Source organism: Rana temporaria, chromosome 8, assembly GCF_905171775.1.
Source record: "Rana temporaria chromosome 8, aRanTem1.1, whole genome shotgun sequence".
NCBI lineage: Eukaryota > Metazoa > Chordata > Amphibia > Anura > Ranidae > Rana > Rana temporaria.
Genome location: NC_053496.1, coordinates 182,942,373 through 182,963,582, shown reverse-complemented (window position 1 = coordinate 182,963,582; position 21,210 = coordinate 182,942,373). Strand labels below are relative to the sequence as shown.

The 21,210-nt window shown below is 46.8% G+C and overlaps 1 protein-coding gene across 1 annotated transcript; it reads right to left on the bottom strand.

The window, feature by feature from the left end:
- Positions 1 to 9,402: 9,402 nt before the first annotated feature.
- On the bottom strand, positions 9,403 to 20,791 carry LOC120910586 (zinc finger protein 84-like). The gene is made up of 4 exons (XM_040322345.1): positions 20,758 to 20,791; positions 18,553 to 19,316; positions 12,409 to 12,487; positions 9,403 to 10,543 (listed from the first exon to the last, which is right to left on the bottom strand). The coding sequence occupies exons 2-4, from the start codon at positions 19,236 to 19,238 to the stop codon at positions 9,455 to 9,457; spliced, it is 1,854 nt and encodes a 617-aa protein (XP_040178279.1). The 5' UTR covers positions 19,239 to 19,316; positions 20,758 to 20,791; the 3' UTR covers positions 9,403 to 9,454.
- Between the last annotated feature and the right edge of the window lie 419 nt (positions 20,792 to 21,210).

Here is a 21,210-nt window from a genome sequence, read left to right as displayed (position 1 = left end):
AGGGAGAAGCCACTTCCCTGTCCTGAGTGAGGGAAATGTTCCTCACTGAAGTCCTGTCTTTCTGTACATCAGGGGTCCCACACAACCCTCGAGGTGTATTAGTGAGTGCGGGAAATGTCTTGTATATGAATGTTGCTGGACATGGGGGGAAGAAGCACACCCTGATATACACCTCAGATATACTCCATGGCTGATCTTCATCATGTAAGAAACAGATCATAAGGAGGAGACTTGCCCATGAGTTTCGGAGTGTAAAACGACCAACGCATTTCAGCACATGTGGAGCGGAGTAGAGCAATCAATTTACAGTATAACACATTTTGCGCTGCAAATAAACAAACAACAAGGCATCTGATGTACTTCCTACTACAACTCGAGGATATTATAACCTGATAATGAAGGCCTCCTCCCCTTTCCATCTCCACCTATCAATTTTTAACCGATCGCTCTCCATCCTGGTACTTACTATGACCCCTTTTTTCAGGCCAAATGTTGCGGCCCCTAACACTATTCAATGCATTCTTACCTAAAAAAATTAATAAAAAAACGTTTTCTTGCCAAAAATATATATCTTTTTAATTAAATACATTTTCTCTCGAAACAGAAGTCAGATATTTTTTATTATTAAAATGATGACATATATTTGATTTTAACATTATATTGAACAAGTAATAGTCTAATGCCGGGTACACACGAGAGGATTTATCCGCGGAAACGGTCCTCCGGACCGTATCCGTGCATAAATCCTCTGGCGGATTTTGATCTCCTGGTTGTACTAACCAGGAGATCAAAATCCCCGCGGAATTCCGTCCGCGGTGATGTTTCGCCGCGATCATGACGCGGCGACGTGCGCGACGCTGTCATATAAGGATATCCACGCATGCGTCGAATCATTACGACGCATGCGAGGGATGTGTTCGGACGGATCGATCCGGTGAGTCTGTACAGACCACCGGATCGATCCGCTGGAGCCGATTCCAGCGGATAGATTTCTTAGCATGCTAAGAAATTTTTATCCGCTGGAAATCGGTCGGCCCGAAATATATCCGCGGATAAATATCCGCTGGATCGTACACACCAGCGGATCTATCCGCTGAAACCGATCCGCGGATCAATTTCAGCGGATCGATCCTCTCGTGTGTACGGGGCCTAAGGCAGTGTTTCTCAACTCCAGTCCTTAAGGCGCACCAACAGGTCTTGTCTTCAGGCTTTCCATTATTTTGCACGGGTGATTTTATCAGTTTCACTGCCCTAGTAATCACCACAGCCGTTTCATCTGAGGGAAATCCTGAAAACCTGACCTGTTGGTGCGCCCTGAGGACTGGAGTTGAGAAACACTGCTCTAAGGCCTCGTACACACGATCAGTCCAAACCGATGAAAACGGACTGAAGTTCAGTTTCATTGGTTCACCGATGAAGCAGACTGATGATCAGTCGTGCCTACACACCATCAGTTCAAAAACCGATCGAGTCCAACGCGGTGACGTAAAACACAACGACGTGCTGAAAAAAACGAAGTTCAATGCTTCCAAGCATGCGTCGACTTGATTCTGAGCATGCGCGGGTTTGGAACCGATGCTTTTGCGTACTAACCATCGGTTTTGACCTATCGGTCAGGCGTCCATCGGTCCAATTTTAAAGCAAGTTCTCCGTTTCTGGACTGAAGGACTACAGACCGATGGGGCGTACACACGGTTGGTTTGGACCGATGAAACTGAACTTTAGTCCGTTTTCATTGGTGTGGACTGATCGTGTGTACGAGGCCTGATAGTTTGCGACTTATGTCGCATACACACGATCAGAATTTCTGTCAACAAATGTTCGATGTGAGCTTTTGGTCGGATATTCCAACCGTGTGTAGGCTCCATTGGACATTTGCGGTCGGAATTTCCGACAACGATTGTTTGAGAGATAGTTCTCAACAACAAAAGTTCTTGTCGGAAATTCCGATTGCGTGTATCCAATTCCGACGCACACAAATCCTACGCATGCTCGGAATCAATTTGACGCATGTTCGGAATCGTTGAAGTAAATTTTTCTCGGCTCGTTGTAGTGTTGTATGTCACTGCATTCTTGGCAATTGGAATTTCCGAGCAACATTTGTGCGACCGCGCGTATGCAAGACAAGTTTGAGCCAACATCCGTCGGAAAAAAATTCCAGTTTTGTTCGTGTGTAAGCGGCATTCCAAGTTAAATCACCTAGCAATGAGTATTGAAGATCAGCATCCCTGAACTTTCACCGGTTAAGATTGTAGACCAAGGTTTATCAACAAGGGTTCCATTGAATCCTAGTGTTCCTCCACATTTTGCTAGGGGTTCCTTGAGCAATTTCTGCCTCTCAAATAAGTTCCCACTGACACCATTGATCATTTTGGCTATCTGTAAGGGGGTAATGCTTCCCAATGACCACAAGTGTAAGGAAAATTCTTCCTCAACTAGGGTTCCATGAAACTCGTTGGTTCCTCCAGAGGTTGCTAGGGATTATTTGAGCAATTTCTGCCTCTCAGGTAAGTTCCCAATGACACCATTGATCTCTTCCTTCTTCTTAATGACCACAAGTGTGAGGAGCATTCTTCCTCAACCAGGGTTCCATGGAAGCCTAGGGTTCCTCAATAGGTTTCTAGGAGTTTCTTGAGCAATTTCTGCCTCTAGGATAAAAGTTCCAACTGACACCATTGATCTGTTTAGCAATCTATAATGCGACGTACACGCGATCGGATTTACCGTCGGAAAAACCTTGGATGGTTTTTCAGACGGAATTTCCGCCCAACTTTGTTTTGCATACACACGCTCACACAAAAATTCTTTGAACTCCACACCATTTTTTTTTAAAATTTGGGGTGGAGTTCCCCTTAACATCAATATCAGACCTGAAGGGCCTGTTAATGGAATTTGGGGGGACCCCCAGGCTTTTTTTTTTATGAATGAATCCTCTCTGAATTGTCAGAGCCGACAATTCATTAGAGCCGCAAAGCCGGTTTTAAATGCCTTTTTTTTCCCAGAAATTACACTTTGTGCAGGGACAGTTCTATGTACGGGAAACATGCGCTTTTTCACATGCTGACTTTACACCCCCCCTAGGTACGAAATTTAAAGTAATATTACACGTTTATTGTTTCACTTTTAGCATTATTAAATTCACTGCTCCTGAAAAAACGGTCGTTTTTAAAACTTTTTTTTTGCATTGATACATGTCCCCTGGGGCAGGACCCGGGTCCCCAAACACTTTTTATGACAATAACTTGCATATTAGCCTTTAAAATTAACACTTTAGATTTCTCTTTAACAGGGTGTTCCGCGGCTTTTCGAATTTGCCGCAAACACCCCTAATTGTTCGTTGTTCGTCGAACAGGCAATGTTCGAGTCGAACATGAGTTCGACTCGAACTCGAAGCTCATCCCTAGTCACCATGAGCACCAAGGTCACAAGAATGAGCAGGAAAATGTTGCCAGGCCAGAATCAGAGTTCATACGATTCTTCATGCGGAAGGACATCCAAATGTTGTCATCCTTCATTAGAAAAGTATAGAAACCTAAGACGGGGGGGGGGGGGGGGTTTTGGGAGAACAATAGTGACTGGAGAGGAAGTTGAAGGAGAATCATTGTGGCCAGGGGAGGTTGGAGGAGAACAATAGTGGGCGGGGGGGGGGGGGGGGGGTCAAGGATATTAATAGTGGCCTGGGGGGGGGGGTTCAGGGATAACAATAGTAGCAGGGGGGGGGGGGTTGGAGGAGAACAATAGTGGTCTGGGGGGTTCGAAGGAGAACAATAGTGGTCTGGGGGGTTCGAAGGAGAACAATAGTGGTCGGGGGGTTTGAAGGAGAACAATAGTGGTCGAGGGGTTCAAAGGAGAACAATAGTGGTCGGGGGGTTCGAAGGAGAACAATAGTGGTCGGGGGGTTCGAAGGAGAACAATAGTGGTCTGGGGGGTTCGAAGGAGAACAATAGTGGTCTGGGGGGTTCGAAGGAGAACAATAGTGGTCGGGGGGTTTGAAGGAGAACAATAGTGGTCTGGGGGGTTCGAAGGAGAACAATAGTGGTCGGGGGGTTCGAAGGAGAACAATAGTGGTCTGGGGGGTTCGAAGGAGAACAATAGTGGTTGGGGGGTTCGAAGGAGAACAATAGTGGTCTGGGGGGTTCGAAGGAGAACAATAGTGGTCGGGGGGTTCGAAGGAGAACAATAGTGGTCGGGGGGTTCGAAGGAGAACAATAGCTCTACACTGTTAATGGAGAATGGAAATAACCTTCTTTGTGTGCATGAAACCTTATAGTCATATCAGGACTCTACACTCACCGGACACTTTATTAGGTAAACCTGTTCAATTGCTTGGTAGCACAAACCGCTAAACAGCCAATCACACGGCGACAAATCAATGCATTTAAACATCTAGACATGGTGAAGACGACTTGCTGAAGTTCAAGCCGAGCATCAGAATGGGGAAGAAAGGGAGTTTAAGCGACTTTGAATATGGCATGGTTGTTGGTGCCAGATGGGCTGGTCTGAGTATTTCTGGGATTTTCACACACAGTCATCTCTCGGGTTTACAGAGAATGGTGGGGAAAAGAGAAAATATCCAGTGAGTGGCAGTTGTGTGGAGGAAAATGCCTCGTTGGTGTCAGAGATCAGAGGAGAACGGGCAGATTGGGCAATGGTTCCAGATGATAGAAAGGCAACAGTAAACTCAAATAACCACTCATTACACCCAAGGTATGCAGAATACCATCTCTAAAAGCACAACAGATCAAACCTTGAAGCAGATGGGCTACAGCAGCAGAAGACCACACCAGGGACCACTTCTGCCAGCTAAGAACAGGAAACTGAGGCTACAATTCACACAGGGTCACCAAAATTGGATAATATAAGATTGGAAAAGCGTTGATTTCAGCTGCGACATTCAGATGGTGGGGTCAGAATTTGGCGCATGGATCCATCCTGCCTTGTATCACCGGTTCAGGCTGGTGGTGGTGGTGTAATGGTGTGGGGGATATTTTCTTGGCACACTTTGGGCCCCTTAGTATCAATCGAGCATGGTTTAAATGCCACGGCCTACCCGAGTACTGTTGCTGACCATGTCCATCCCTTTATGACTAGTGTCCCCATCTTCTGATGGCTTTTTCTAGCAGGATAATGTCGCCATGTCACAAAGCTCCAATCATCTCACCACTGGACAATGAGGTCACTGTCCTCCAATGGTCTCCAAACTCACCAAATCTCATCCAATAGAGCACCTTTGGAATCTGGTGGAATGGGAAATTTGTATCATGAATGTGCAGAAACTGTGTGATGCCATCATGTCACGATGGAGCAAAATCTCTGAGGAACGTTTCCACCTTGTTGTATCTATGCCACGAAGAATGAAGGCAAAATGGGGTCCAACCCGGTACCAGCAAGGTGGACCTAATAATGTGGCCGGTGAGTGTGTGTATAAAGATAGATGAAGGGTTCGGCACGGGCAAATGTTCGGTCCGAATATCGCCTGTACGGCAAACACCTGAATTTGTGGGTCGCTCAGTAGGATTTTCATCCGCGAAGCCCCACAATGCACTGCACGCTGAACAGTGCATTCTAAGCCCTGATTGGGCACAGCTTTACACTGCCAGACCTCCTGCCTGGTGATTAGCTCCCTGCTGAAACCACCACCTGTGGAAGGGAATTCCACATCCTTACTGCTCTTACAGTAAAGAACCCTCAATGCAGTTAAAGGTTGAACTGCTTCTCTTCTAATTTTAGTGAATGGCCACATGGGGTCACCAGTACGGTATTTGTACATTGGAATCATATCCCCTCTCAAGCGTCTCTTCTCCAGAGAGAATAAGTTCAGCGCTCGCAACCTTTCCTTATAACGAAGGTCCTCCAGTCCCTTTATTAGCTTTGTTGCCCGTCTCTGGGCTCTCTCCAGTTCCAGCACATCCTTCCTGAGGACTGGTGCCCAAAACTGGACGGCATACTCCAGGTGCGGCCGGACCAGAGTCTTGTAGAGCGGGAGAATTATCGTTTTATCTCTGGAGTTAATCCTATTTTTAATGCCAATATTCTTTTTGCTTAGCTTGCAGCAGCTTTTCATTGCATGCCATTGCTGAGCCTGTCATCTACTAGGACCCCCAGGTCCCTTTTCCATCCTAGATTCCCCCAGGAGGTTCTCCCCCAAGTGTATAGATTGCATTCATATTTTTGCCACCCTAATGCATTATTTAAACATTTTCTACATTATACCTCATTTTCCATGTAGTTTTCCACCCCATTAATTTGTTCAGATCTTCTTGCAAGGTTTCCACATCCTGCGGAGAAGTTATTGCCCTGCTTAGCTTAGTATCGTTCGTAAATACAGAGATTGAGATGTTTACTCCATCCTCCAGGTTGTTTATGAACAAATTACCGTATTTATCGCGGTATAACGCGCTCCCGCGTATACCGCGCACCCCTAAAGTAGCCCCCAATCCTGTGGAAAAAAAGTTTTTTAGTTTTTTTGTACTTACAGTTTTGGTGTCTTGCGCGGCGTCCATCGGCGGCCTCGTCGGGTCCGGCGTCCTTCTGCGGCTTCGGGTGTCCTCTTCGGCGGGTCCGGCGTCCTTCTGCGGCGGGTCCGGTGTCCTCTTCGGCGGGTCCGGTGTCCTCTTTGGCGGGTCCGGTGTCCTCTTCGGCGTCCTCACGTCCTTCCCGCCACGAGTATGAATACTGCGCCGGCATATACCGAGCGCAGTACACTCGTGAATCTTCGGGCAGGCTCGGCAACTGTCGCGCTGACGTCCTGTACGTACAGGACGTCAGTGCAAGAGATGCCGAGACTGCCCGAAGATTCACGAGTGTACTGCGCTCGGTATATGCCGGCGCAGTATTCAAACTCGTGCCGGGAAAGCGGGTATCGGCGTATATCGCGCACCCACGATTTTGCCCTGATTTTCAGGGCAAAATAGTGCGCGGTATACGCCGATAAATACGGTAAATAGGATTGGTCCCAGGACAGAATCCTAGGGGGTCCCACTACCCAGCCCTGACCATTCCGAGTACTTATCAACACCCTCTGAACTCGCCTTTGTAACCAGTTTTCACTCCATGTACTCACCCTATGGTCCATGCCAACGGACCTTACTTTGTATAGTGAACGTTTGTGGGTAACTGTGTGAAATGCCTTTGAAAAATCCAGATACACCACGTCTACGGGCCTTCCTTTATCTCTAGATGGCAACTCACCTCCTCATAGAAGGATAATAGATTGGTTTCGGCAAGAACGCTTCTTCATGAATCCATGCTGATTACTGCCAATGATACCGTTCTCATTACTAAAATCTTGTATATACCGTGTTTCCCCGAAAGTAAGACATCCCCCGAAAATAAGACCTACTTACAGTTTTGCCTCTCGCTGAAATTAAGACCTCCCCGATAATAGGGCCTCCCCCGAACATAAGGCATCCTGATAATGAGGCCCCCGAAGCTACCGTAACTCTGTGACCTGGACCGTAGCGGCAGGCGCCGCCGCGCAGCTCAATATTGGCCACAGCGCAGACAGAAAGTGCGTTGTCTCTTTTCATCAGAGAGCCTGCTCGCCCCGCCGCCTGCTGCTCGCTCTGCCCTGACGGAGTCTGGCCGACTCACAATTAGACAGTGAGTAGCGCGGAGCAGGAATCAGGCACATTGTGTGGACACACAGGGGTGACTGAGGTAGGGGGAAAATGTCTGTTAAAGGGGTGGGGGGAATGTCTGGTGAAGGTGTCCACTGGCACAGGGGTGGGGGGAGGGGGATCACTTAAAATGACATTTGTTCAACAATGAATGTGTACCGTATTCTTCTTCATGGAAAAATAAGACATCCCCTGAAAATAAAAAAATTAATATAAGACACTGTCTTATTTTCGGGGGAAACAGGGTAGTCCCTTATCATCCCCTCCAAGAGCTTACATACTATTGATGTTAGGCTAACTGGTCTGTAATTTCCAGGGATGTATCTTGGCTCTATTTAAAATATTGGAGCTACATCAGCTTTTCTCCAATCAGCTGGTACCATTCCAGGCAGTAGACTGTCAGTAAAAATTAGGAACAATGGTCTGGCAATTACTAGACTGAGTTCCTTAAGGACCCTCGGGTGCAAGCCATCTGGTCCCGGTTCTATTAATGTTATGTTTTTCCAGTCTATTCTCTGTTAGCCATGAGGGTACTTCCTGTGACGCATCAGGAGGATAAACATTGCAGTTTTGGTTACTGTGGCCTCAGTTGAGCTAGGGCGACAAGCATTGATCCCGCCGTGACAAACTCTGGCTGTAAGTAACATGGTCATTTTCTATGATCCTCAGCTCCATCTACTGTTTATTTTTTTCTGAAATACCTCTATCATTTAAAGATAATGCAACCCAGCCTTGTGGCCACTAGATGGAGCCAATGATCATAGGAAATCACTGTAGAAAATAAAATACGGGCAGAATTTGACACACTTGGACAAATGTGTGTCATATATGTTTAATGAATATATACATCTAAGGCCCCATACACACGATAGAATCCATCCGCAGATAAATCCCAGCAAATGGGTTTCTGCGGATAGATTCTATGGTGTGTACACGCCAGCGGATCTCTTTCCGCGGAGAAATCTCCTCTGGGATGGATTCCAGCAGATCGAATATTTGTTGTGCTGCACAACGAATCCATCTGCTGGAATCCATTCCAACGGATGGATCCGCTCGTCTGTACAGACTTACCGGATCCATCCGTCCAAAGGGATTCCCCGCACGCGTCGTAATGATTTGACGCATGCGTGGAATTCCTTATATGACAGCGTCGCGCCCGTCGCCGCGTCATAATCGCGGCGACGGCGCGACACGTCATCGGCAGAGGATTTCCGCGCGGATTTTAATGGGATGGTGTGTACACTCCATCCCATCGAAATCAGCGGATTTCTTTGAGAGGATTTATCCGTGGAAACGGTCCGCTGGACCGTATCTGCGGATAAATCCTCTCGTGTGTATGGGGCCTTAGTGTTTGTGAAGACTTACACCACAAAATGTCCTCAGCCAATGAGAGGTAATGACTTCATTTTTATTTTAAAAAGCCTAGGAGGACTGCCTTTTAAGTGGTGGGGTTAACGTGTTTCGTCCTGGAAGAAGACTTGAGAAAACAGACCTCTTGCAAAGAATAATAGACCTCTAAGTCTCCATACCACAAAATGTCCTCAGCCAATGAGAGGGAATGACTCCATTTTTATTTTTCTCCTGCTATCATTGGCCAACACGGTACAACACTTCATCCATGTCTTTGGTGATCTCTGATCTCCTTATCAACTGTTTCTTACATGATGAAGATCAGCCATGGAGTATATCTGAGGTGTATATCAGGGTGTGCTTCTTCCCCACATGTCCAGCAACATTCATATACAAGACATTTCCCGCACTCACTAATACACCTCGAGGGTTGTGTGGGACCCCTGATGTACAGGAAGACAGGACTTCAGTGAGGAACATTTCCCTCACTCAGGACAGGAAGGTAACTTCTTCCCCAAGTGAGACTTTTGATGTTTGTAAAGATTGGACTTCCCTGCAAAACATTTTCTACACTCAGGACAGGAAAAAGGCTTCTCCCCCGTGTGAGACCTTTGATGCGTGACGAGTTCTGCTTTTTCTAGAAAACATTTCCCGCACTCCGGACAGGAATACGGCCTCTCTCCCGTGTGAGATCTCTGATGCCTATAAAGATTGGACTTCAATGAAAAACATTTCCCGCACTCAGGACAGGAAAACGGCTTCTCACCCGTGTGCGATCTCTGATGTGAGTAAAGATGCGACTCCACTGAAAAACATTTCCCGCACTCAGGACAGGAATAGGGCATCTCACCTGTGTGCAATCTCTGATGTCTGTAAAGATGTGACCTCACTAAAAAACATTTCCCACACTCAGGACAGGAATACCGTCTTTCTCCCGTGTGAGATCGTTGATGTGTAACAAGATTTGATGCTTTTACAAAACATTTCTCGCACTCGGAACAAGAATAAGGCTTCTCGCCAGTGTGAGATCTCTGGTGTATGATGAGGTTGGAGTTCTGTGAAAAACATTTCTCGCACACAGGACAGGAATATGGTTTCTCTCCCGTGTGAGATCTTTGATGTATGGAAAGATGGGACTTCCTTAAAAAACATTTCCCGCACTCAGGACAGGTATACGGCTTTTCACCTGTGTGTGATCTCTGATGTGTGAAAAGATCAGATTTTTGTACAAAACATTTCTCGCACTCAGGACAGGAATACGGCTTCTCCTCTGTATGCAATCTCTGATGTCTGTCAAGATGGGACTTCCTTGAAAAACATTTTTCGCACTCAGGACAGGAATACGGCTTTTCACCCGTGTGAGATCTTTGATGTATGGAAAGATGGGACTTCCTTAAAAAACATTTCCCGCACTCAGGGCACGAATGTGGCTTCTCACTTGTGTGAGATCCTTTTTTATGCACATTAAGTTTAGATTTAGAATAGAAACACTTTCCGCACTCTGGACAGGAAAACCTCTTATCCGTTAGAAGGACGGCACCATCCCGCACAGTCTGAGGTTCCTCAGGATAAGAGGAATACAATGGTCCGGCACCATCCCTCACAGTCTGAGGTTCCTCAGGATAAGAGGAATACGATGGTCTGGCACCGTCCCGCACAGTCTGAGGTTCCTCGGGATAAGAGGAATACGATGGTCCGGCACCTTCCCGCACCGTCTGAGGTTCCTCAGGATAAGAGGAATACGATGGTCCGGCACCATCCCGCACAGTCTGAGGTTCCTCAGGATAAGAGGAATACGATGTTCCGGCACCGTCCCGCACAGTCTGAGGTTCCTCAGGATAAGAGGAATACGATGGTCCGGCACCGTCCCGCACAGTCTGAGGTTCCTCAGGATAAGAGGAATACGATGGTCCGGCACCGTCCCGCACAGTCTGAGGTTCCTCAGGATAAGAGGAATACGATGGTCCGGCACCGTCCCGCACAGTCTGAGGTTCCTCAGGATAAGAGGAATACGATGGTCCGGCATCGTCCTGCACAGTCTGAGGCTCCTCGGCATAAGAGGAATACGATGGTCCGGCACCGTCCCGCACAGTCTGAGGTTCCTCAGGATAAGAGGAATACGATGGTCCATCTACACTGTGTGGTGCCGGATGGACATTTGAGGTAGTCGGGTTTTCTCCTGGACTATACTGTGTGATGTCCTCATCTTCTACTTTACAGTCTGGAGACAAAGTGAGACAATCCTCTGAGGTTTTCCTCATCTCCCGTCCATCTACTAAAATAGAAATACAAAGATTATCCAAGAGAAATACAGGAATACAGGACGGGGAACACAGCTCAGAAAAGTGACCAGGGGATTACAGGCTGATATCACCCAGTCCCCGCCCTACTCTGGACCAATCAGTGAGCAGTATAGGTGGAGGAATGGATTTAGTGTTAATGACCCACCTGTGCTGATCTCTGTAGGAGTGTCCTCCTCTATAAATGTCCCCGTTATTCCATCCTCCTCCATAGACTGCTGATCATCCCTCACATACGTCTCTTCTTCTGATTTCACCTCAACTTTTATATCTATCAGATCTTCACCCTAAAGGAAAATGTGAGATAATATCATCTGCTTTAATATTGTGACATCACATGAAAAAAAAAATCAACACATCGTCTACAAAAATACATGTTCTAGATGCTCCGTCAAACCAACCTGATGATGGTGAGGGATGGTGTGACCTTCCTGTGTGGAATCCCGGGAATACAGAGGACGGGGACATCTCTCTGGTGGGTTCCTGTAGTTGGATGACTCCACCATGGTGTCCTGGTACAGATCTTTGTGTTCTTCCTCCATCACCCCATCCTCATCATCCTCTTTTATCTCTTCTTTCACCTCAACTTTAGGATCTCTCAGGTCTCCACTCTGAATATAGAATAAAAATGACATCAATGGTAACAATGCAGATAATGTACAGATCCTAATGATACTATCAGTGATTGTTCCTCATCTACCTGATGATGGTGGGGGATGGTGTGACCTTCCTGTGTGGAATCCCGGGAATACAGAGGACAGGGACATCTCTCTGGTGGGTTCCCATTACTGGATCCATCTGTAGGAAACACACACACTGACTGAATACATTGTTTCTATGTGTTTATCAGATGATGGGGGATCTAGGTGGAGCCTCCGTACTGCTCTCTCCTTTACAATAAAGTCTCCTCTTACCCGGTGATGTGAGGGGCAGCTGATTCTCCATCATGACGTCCTTGTAGAGATCCTTGTGTCCTTCTAAATACTCCCACTCCTCCATGGAGAAATAGACAGTGACATCCTGACACCTTATAGGAACCTGACACACACAATGATACAGTCACCATCCAGAGACCATAAGCCCCATTATTTACCCACACAGCCCCCCTCCCCCACTATGTAAGTTAAAGACATTCTGACGTCATTATACAAAATGCAAGATCGGCAGTCCTGCTTTGCTTGTATGGATGACAGGGGTTTGACCACATCCGCAGAGCATCTGAAAAAAGAGAAGAGTCAGATGGGGGTAGCTGTGAGGACATACAATCCTCTGACTCTGAATGGAGGGACATTGGGAGGAGGAGCTGTGAGGTCAGTGTGATGTCATAGAATCCTCTGACTCTGGATGGAGGGACATTGGGAGGAGGAGCTGTGAGGTCAGCGTGATGTCATAGAATTCTCTGACTGGTTGGAGGAACATTGGAAGGAGGAGCTGTGAGGTCAATGTGATGTCATAGTTTTCTCTGACAAGGCGGATTGGATCAGAGGGCAGTCGGGTGTAAATGTACAGCTGGTCTGTTTACACCTGACTGCCCATAAAGAAGAGCGGGCTGTGTCTGCTCTGCATAAACTGAGAGGACATGGACCTGTAAATCCACCCGCTCTGCTCAGCTAGGAAACATTGGGCCAGATTCAGGTACCGCTGCGCACTTCTTACGGAGACGCAGCGTCCCGTTTTTGCCCTGCGCCCCCGCAAATTATCTGCGCTACGCTTCATTCACGAAGCAGTAGCCACGTAATTTGCGTGGGCGCTCCTTAAAAATGCCCGGCGTAAGGGCGCATAATTTAAATGATCCCGTAGGGGGCGTGGATCATTTAAATTAGGCGCGTTCCCGCGCCGAACGTAGTGCGCATGCTCCGTCGGGAAACTTTCCCGACGTGCATTGCGGCAAATGACGTCGCAAGGACGTCATTTGCTTCAAAGTGAACGTAAATGGCGTCCAGCGCCATTCACGATTCACTTACGCAAACGACGTAAAATTTAAACTTTGCGACGCGGGAACGACGGGTATACGTAGCATTGGCTGCCCCTGCTAATAGCAGGAGCAGCCTTACGCGAAACCCGACGAACGGAAACGACGTAAACTGCGTACGCAGGGCTCGCGTAGGGTAGTGAATCGGCGTTAGTATGCAATTTGCATACTATACGCTGACCACTACGGGAACGCCCCCTAGCGGCCATCGTAAGAATGCAGCCTACGATATGACTGGCGTAAGAGCCTTATGCTAGTCATATCTTAGGCTGCAGTTGGCGTAACGAGGTTCCTGAATCAGGAGCATTCGAAACGCTGGCGCAAGTAAGCAATTGCGCTGCGTAACTGTGGTTACGCAGACGCAATTGCTACCTGAATCTACCCCATTGGGAATATCCCCGGCTGAGTAAAGCGGATTCACTTCTGAGTGAAAGGGGCCTTACCACAAATGACGTGTTTTCCCTCTTTCTTATTTGAAAAAAATAAATAAAAAGACACACATATTTAAATCCCCACATAAATAAAATCCCATCCTCCGCCCCCTAATAAGGGTCCTTTAATCCGTTAGTATAGACCAGGGGTCTCCAAGCTTTCTACACAAAGGGTCAGTTTATTGTCCTTCAAACTTTAGGGGGGGCCGGACTGTGGCCAGTAGAAAATGCCCAAGCATCAAAGGAAGTAAACCACGCCCCATCTTTGGTTTTAGTCGAAGGACTAGTGCTCTATGGTCGATATCAGTGGGAGGAATAGCACCCCATCCTTGGTGTCAGTGTGTGGAATAGTGCCCCATCATTAGTGTTAGTTGTGAATGGAATAGTGCCCCAAGGGCCGGATAGAGGCAAGCAAAGGGCCACAGTTTGGAGACCACTGGTATAGGCTGATGAGATTAGAAGGTCATTGGCGGGAAAGGTGACACATCTCCAAAATGAATGAAAATGTTTTGGCCCCTAAGTTGTTCTGCCCCTGAAGGGGTTAATCTAGGTCTCCACACTATATATGTGTGTATCATCATCTGCTGGAGATAAAAGACGTCACAGTGACTATGGAGGAAGAGGACGGACATGACGGTGGTTACTGGGTGTAAATACAAAATAAGATCTTAATACCTCCAGTGATCTCTCCTCTCTACTTCCTCCCGACTCACCTCTCACCCGGAACGTCTTATTTATACCTGACATCACTTCCTGTCTGCCATAGAGACTTCCTGTCTGGGTAAAAGTGAGATCCCCACCTTTTGGAGCTCAGAGGAACTGCAGCCCAGAGAAACGTCTCGTAGTGTCAACACGGCCTTGTGCTGTGTGTATATCCTTATACATACCTCCCAACTTTTTGTGATAATAGGAATGAGGGACACCTACCCGTGTTTCCCCAAAAATAAGACCGGGTCTTATATTAATTTTGGCTACAAAAAACACACTAGGGCTTATTTTCAGGGAATGTCTCATTTATTTACGGTATGTACAAAAAAGTTTCTCCCCGTCAGCATTGTGAAATTCTGTAATCCCAAATATAAACCTTAGTTAAATACCTTGTAAAATTCTGTAATTTGTTTTGTAAAAAGATTATATATAGTGTAATGTGTCTCCTTGTGTAATTTTATTGTGGAAAATAAGGTATTTTCCACAATAAAATTACACAAGGAGACACACTATACTATATAGTATATATATATATATATATATATATAATCCTTTTTACAAAACGGATTACACGATTTTACAAGGACTTTAACTAGGGCTTATTTTCGGGGTAGGGCTTATATTGCAGCCATTCCAGAAACTCATGCTAGGTCTTATTTTAGGGGTGGGGCTTATTTTCGGGGAAACAGGGTATCAGCAAAAGTATGCAGCCATTGGACACACCCCTTGCCACGCCCCCTTAAAGGAGAATTGTACAAAAAAAACAAGTTTGGTTTAACCCACAAGTGCTATATTTTACCACTACTATTCCATTATATTGGCTTTTGGAATTTACAAATGCAGAAATTTAGAAATTGGATGAAAGGTTTAGTGCTGGAAAACACTTTTTGATAGATAAAAAGTGCATTTTGTATACATCTATATAGATCAGACCAAAATGAGGGACATTGCTCCGAATCAGGGACAGTTGGGAGCCATCCTTATAGATGGGTCGTCTCCACTCCCACCAAGGGGGATAGAAATATATTACTGTCTATTCCAGCCTTTCTTAGCCACCTATGAGCAATGTTTGGAACAGCGCCACCTATGGGCAATGCTTGGAACAGCGCCCCCTATGGGCAATGCTGGGAACAGCGCCACCCATGAGCAATGCTCGCAACAGCGCCACCCATGAGCAATGCTCGCAACAGCGCCACCCATGGGCAATGCTCGCAACAGCGCCACCCATGGGCAATGCTCGCAACAGCGCCACCCATGGGCAATGCTCGCAACAGCGCCACCCATGGGCAATGCTCGCAACAGCGCCACCCATGAGCAATGCTCGCAACAGCGCCACCCATGATCAATGCTCGCAACAGCGCCACCCATGAGCAATGCTCGCAACAGCGCCACCCATGAGCAATGCTGGAAACAGCGCCACCCATGAGCAATGCTGGAAACAGCGCCACCCATGAGCAATGCTGGAAACAGCGCCACCCATGAGCAATGTTGGAAAAAGCTCCACCTATGGAGCAATGTTGGGAACAGCGCCACCTATGGAGCAATGTTGGGAACAGCGCCACCCATGGAGCAATGTTGGAAACAGCGCCACCCATGGAGCAATGTTGGGAACAGCGCCACCCATGGAGCAATGTTGGGAACAGCGCCACCCATGGAGCAATGTTGGAAACAGCGCCACCTATGGAGCAATGTTGGAAACAGCGCCACCTATGGAGCAATGTTGGAAACAGCGCCACCTATGGAGCAATGTTGGAAACAGCGCCACCTATGGAGCAATGTTTGGAACCCGACATTTATCATTGCACTGACACACACAAGTTTGTTTAAAAACAATTTTATTGTAACTTTATTTTTAACAAGATTACAGTCACAAAATCAGGAAATAGTAAAAGGTAAAAATCCGATTGGTTAGGAAAATGACTTACAATATACAACGTGATACATTGTTATAACAAAGTATTGTAGAGAAAAAAAAAATCACAGCCTAGAAAATGAGGGAAAAATCAGAAAATAAACCCGAATATTGAAAGCTGAAACACCTTAACAATTACCACTATTTTATTCTACAGGGCCTCGGCTTTCGAAAAATACATGTTTCGGGGGTTTAACTAATCGTGTACAAAAATAACGCAAAAACGAGGATTTGCACTGCAATTCACCCAAAGAAAGCGCTTGTATATCCCTACTGTGTGAACGGGAGAGAAAAAACGAATGTAACTGGGCGATGTGCTAAAAAATTTTTCTATTGATTTAAAGCCGGGGGTCTCCAAACTTTCTATACAAAGGGCCAGTTTACTGCCATTCAGACTTTAAGTGGGCCGGACTGTGGCCAACGGGAGTAGAAAACGTTGGAGTAAATAATGCCCCATCATTGGTGTCAGTGACCCATCGTTGGGTCCCATTGTTTACATCATTGGTAGGAATTGTGTCCCACCTTTGGTGTCATTGGGCCCCATTGTTGGCCTCATTGGGAGGAACTTTGCCCCATTGTTGGCATCTTTGCTAAGAATTGTGCCCCATCATTTCTACCAATGATAACAACAATGGGACCCAATAATGGGGTACAATTTCCCCCAATGATACCAACAATGGGACCCAATGAGGGGGTACAATTCCCCCCAATGCTGGGGCACAATTCCTCCCAATGATACCAACAATAGGACCCAATGAAGGGGTACAATTCCCACCAATGATACCACCAATGGGACCCAACGATGGGGCGCACATTCTACCAATGATACCAACAATGGGACCCAATTCCTCCCAATGATACCAACAATGGGACCCAATGATGGGGCACAATTCCTCCCAATAATACCAACAATGGGACCCAATGAAGAGGTACAATTCCCACCAATGATACCACCAATGGGACCCAATGATGGGGCACAATTCCTCCCAATGATACCAACAATGGGACCCAATGATGGGGCGCACATTCTACCAATGATACCAACAATGGGACCCAATGATGGGGCGCACATTCTACCAATGATACCAACAATGGGACCCAAAGATGGGGCACACTTCCTACTGATGATACCAACAATGGGACCCAATGATGGGACACAATTCCTCCCAATGATACCAACAATGGGACCCAAAGATGGGGCACAATTCCTCCCAATGATACCAACAATGGGACCCAAAGATGGGGCACAATTCCTACTAATGATACCAACAATAGGACCCAATGATGGGGCACAATTCCTACCAATGATACCACCAATGGGACCCAACGATGGGGCACAATTCCTCCCAATGATACCACCAATGGGACCCAACGATGGGGCACAATTCCTCCCAATGATGCCAACAATCGGACCCAATGTTGGGGCACAATTCCTACTAATGGTACCAACAATGGGACCCGAAAGATGGGGCACAATTCCTCCCAATGATACCAACAATGGGACCCGAAAGATGGGGCACAATTCCTACTAATGATACCAATAATGGGACCCAATGACGGGGCACAAATTCTACTAATGATACCAATGATGGGACCCAATGATGGGGCACAATTTCTCCCAATGATACCACCAATGGGACCCAACGATGGGGCACAATTCCTCCCAATGATGCCAACAATGGGACCCAACGATGGGACACAATTCCTCCCAGTGATACCAACAATGGGACCCAACGATGGGGCACAATTCCTACCAATGATACCAACAATGGGACCCAATTATGGGGCACAATTCCTCCCAATGATACCAACTATGGGACCCAACAATGGGGCACACATTCTACCAATGATGCCAACAATCGGACCCAATGATGGTGCACAATTCCTCCCAATAAAAGTCAGCGAATGGACAACTAAAGGCAACATTTGTTTTTTAGTTTTGGATAAAGTGGAGATGGATTAGAACAGCAGCCCATTTGTATTGCTGTCTTTGCCCCCATTATGGAGACCCCCCCCCCTCTCTATTTTCCCCTGTTTACTCCTTTCATTGAAAGTGAAAGTAAACCCCAAATTGTGGGTTCTATAACATATAAATAAAACAAATGTTTTGCCTATACTTCTTCTTTAATATAAAATACCATGAGGCGGTGAGGTCCAGCAAGACATTTCCCGCACCCGAGACACTAATACACCTCAAGGGTTGTGTGGGACCCCCTGATGTACAGGAAGACAGGACTTCAGTGAGGAACAACTCCCTCACTCAGGGAAAAGTGGCTTCTCCCCCAGGTGAGATCTTCGATGCGAGTAAAGATTGCACTTCTGCGTAAAACCTTTCCCGCACTCAGGACAGGAATACGGTTTCTCCCCCGTGTGAGATCTCTGATGTCTGTTAAGAGAGGACTTGTCTATGAAACATTTCCCGCACTCAGAACAGGAATACGGTTTTTCCCCCGTGTGGGACCTGTGATGTATGACCAGGTGCGTTTTTCTTGGAAAACTTTTCCCGCACTCAGGGCAGGAATACGGCTTCTCACCCGTGTGCGACCTCTGATGTGTGTAAAGGTGCGACTCCACCGAAAAACTTTTCTCGCACTGATTGCAGGAATACGGCTTCTCACCCGTGTGCACTCTCTGATGTCTGTAAAGATGCGACTTAACTAAAAAACATTTCCCGCACTCAAGGCAGGAATACCGCCTTTCTCCCGTGTGAGACCTTTGATGTGTAACAAGATTTGAGGATTTTGTAAAACATTTCCCGCACTCGGAACAAGAATAAGGCTTCTCGCCCGTGTGACACCTTTCATGTATGATAAGATAGGACTTGTGTAAAAAAGATCTCCCGCACTGAGGACAGGAATACGGCTTCTCCCCCGTCTGAGAGCTCTGAGGAATCTCTGTAGGAGTGTCCTCCTCTATAAGTGTCCCCGTTTTTCCAGCCTTCTCCATAGACTGCTGATCATCCCTCACATACGTCTCTTCTTCTTCTGCTTTAACTTCAACTTTTACATCTGTCAGATCTTCACCCTAAACCAAGAGAATGTGGGAAAATACCATTAGAGGTCGGCCGATATTTGGCGTTTTTTAACCACTTAAGACCCGGACCTTTAGGCAGCTAAAGTACCTGGCCAGTTTTTGCGATTCGGCACTGCGACAATCTTCTGGGAGACGCACAGGTCCCAGAAGTCAGCGGAGACCAGCAGGATCGCGCATCACGATTCGCGCAGTAGGGAACCAGGAAGTGAAGCCGCAAAGCATCACTTCCTGATTTCCTTTTTGCGTTGGCAGCACCCGTGAGCTGAGGGAGAGGTTGGCTTCGGGGGGGCCGACATCGCAGGCGCCCAGGACAGGTAAGTGTCCTTATGTTAACCACTTAAGACCCGGACCAAAATGCAGCTAAAGGACCAGGCCCCTTTTTGCGATTCGGCACTGCGTCGCTTTAACTGACAATTGCGCGGTCGTGTGACGTGGCTCCCAAACAAAATTGGCGTCCTTTTTCCCCCACAAATAGAGCTTTCTTTTGGTGGTATTCGATCATCTCTGCGATCTCTGCGATGCAATACCGAATGCGGCCAGAGAGCGTCGAAAAGGCCCAAGGACACTTCGGCTCGTTTCCTGCGCCCCCGTACCTCAGGCCAAATTTAGGTACTACAGGCCTATTTAAGGCTCTGCGCCCCCGTACCTCAGGCCAAATTAGGTACTGCAGGCCTATTTAGCTTGAATTCTGCTCGTCTTGCGAGTTGACACTCACAAACCGAGTCAGAATTGAAAAAAAAAGTTGCTCGCAAATCAAAACGCTCTAAAACCAAGTTACTCTTAAACCGAGGTTCCACTGTACTTTTATTCTACAAACAATGTACTTTTAGCTGATTTTTAGCGGTATTCCCAAAGCGTGGGGCTACGGTACATGGGGACAAAATGTGATGTAATGCTACACCCCTTCTCCCCCACCCCTTGTTGCTGTGTTCAATTGTGTCGGGTCATGGAACGTAGACAAAGGTCTGGAGACACATCCCAGCAGGAGATGTGTAAGGAGGAGCTGCCTGCTTATCATAATCCCTTTATGCGTTTCAACTGTAGTTGTTTGAATATACAAGTGTTGAGTTTCCATTGGTTCTTCCTTGTCCCCTACCCCCTGACAATGCTAAGGGGAGTGTCCCTAACTGTGTTTAAAAGTGTTTGGTACTTCATAAAGAGTTGATGCTCTGCATGTTTAACCCTCAACACCTGTGTGGCTTGTCTCGTGATTGAGGAGTTAAGGGCTGGTTATGGCGAGTCTGCAGGCGTGTTTGGAGGACAGGAGACACAGGTCTGGTGGAGGTGCCCGGCAGGGGTATCTGAAACCCGTCACAGTTACTATACAGAGCTTCATTAGATTCCATGTGCTCCAGTTTTAGTAAATCCCCCTCCTTCACGATTTCAACAAGTGTTTAATCACTTTATGTTCCCGACCCTCAACTCCACCTACCTGATGATGGTGGGGGATGGTGTGACCTTCCTGTGTGGATTCCCGGGAATACAGAGAACGGGGACATCTCTCTGGTGGGTTCCTGGTATTAGGTGGCTCCATGATATCCTTGTGTCCTTCTGAAAACTTCTTCATCACTCCATACTCCTCATCCTCCTCTTTATACTCTTCTTTAACAACAATATTATAATCTCCGAGGTTTCCACTCTTAAAATGTAATAAGATATTCATTATAATGAACACGTTTGTGTATAAATCATAACTACCAGTGAGTGTTTGTCATCTACCTGGGGAATGGCGAGACCTTCCTGTGTGGAATTCCCGGAATACAGAGGACAGGGACATCTCTCTGGTGGGTTCCCATTACTGGATCCATCTGTAGGAAACACACACACTGACTGAATACATTGTTTCTATGTGTTTATCAGATGATGGGGGATCTAGGTGGACCCT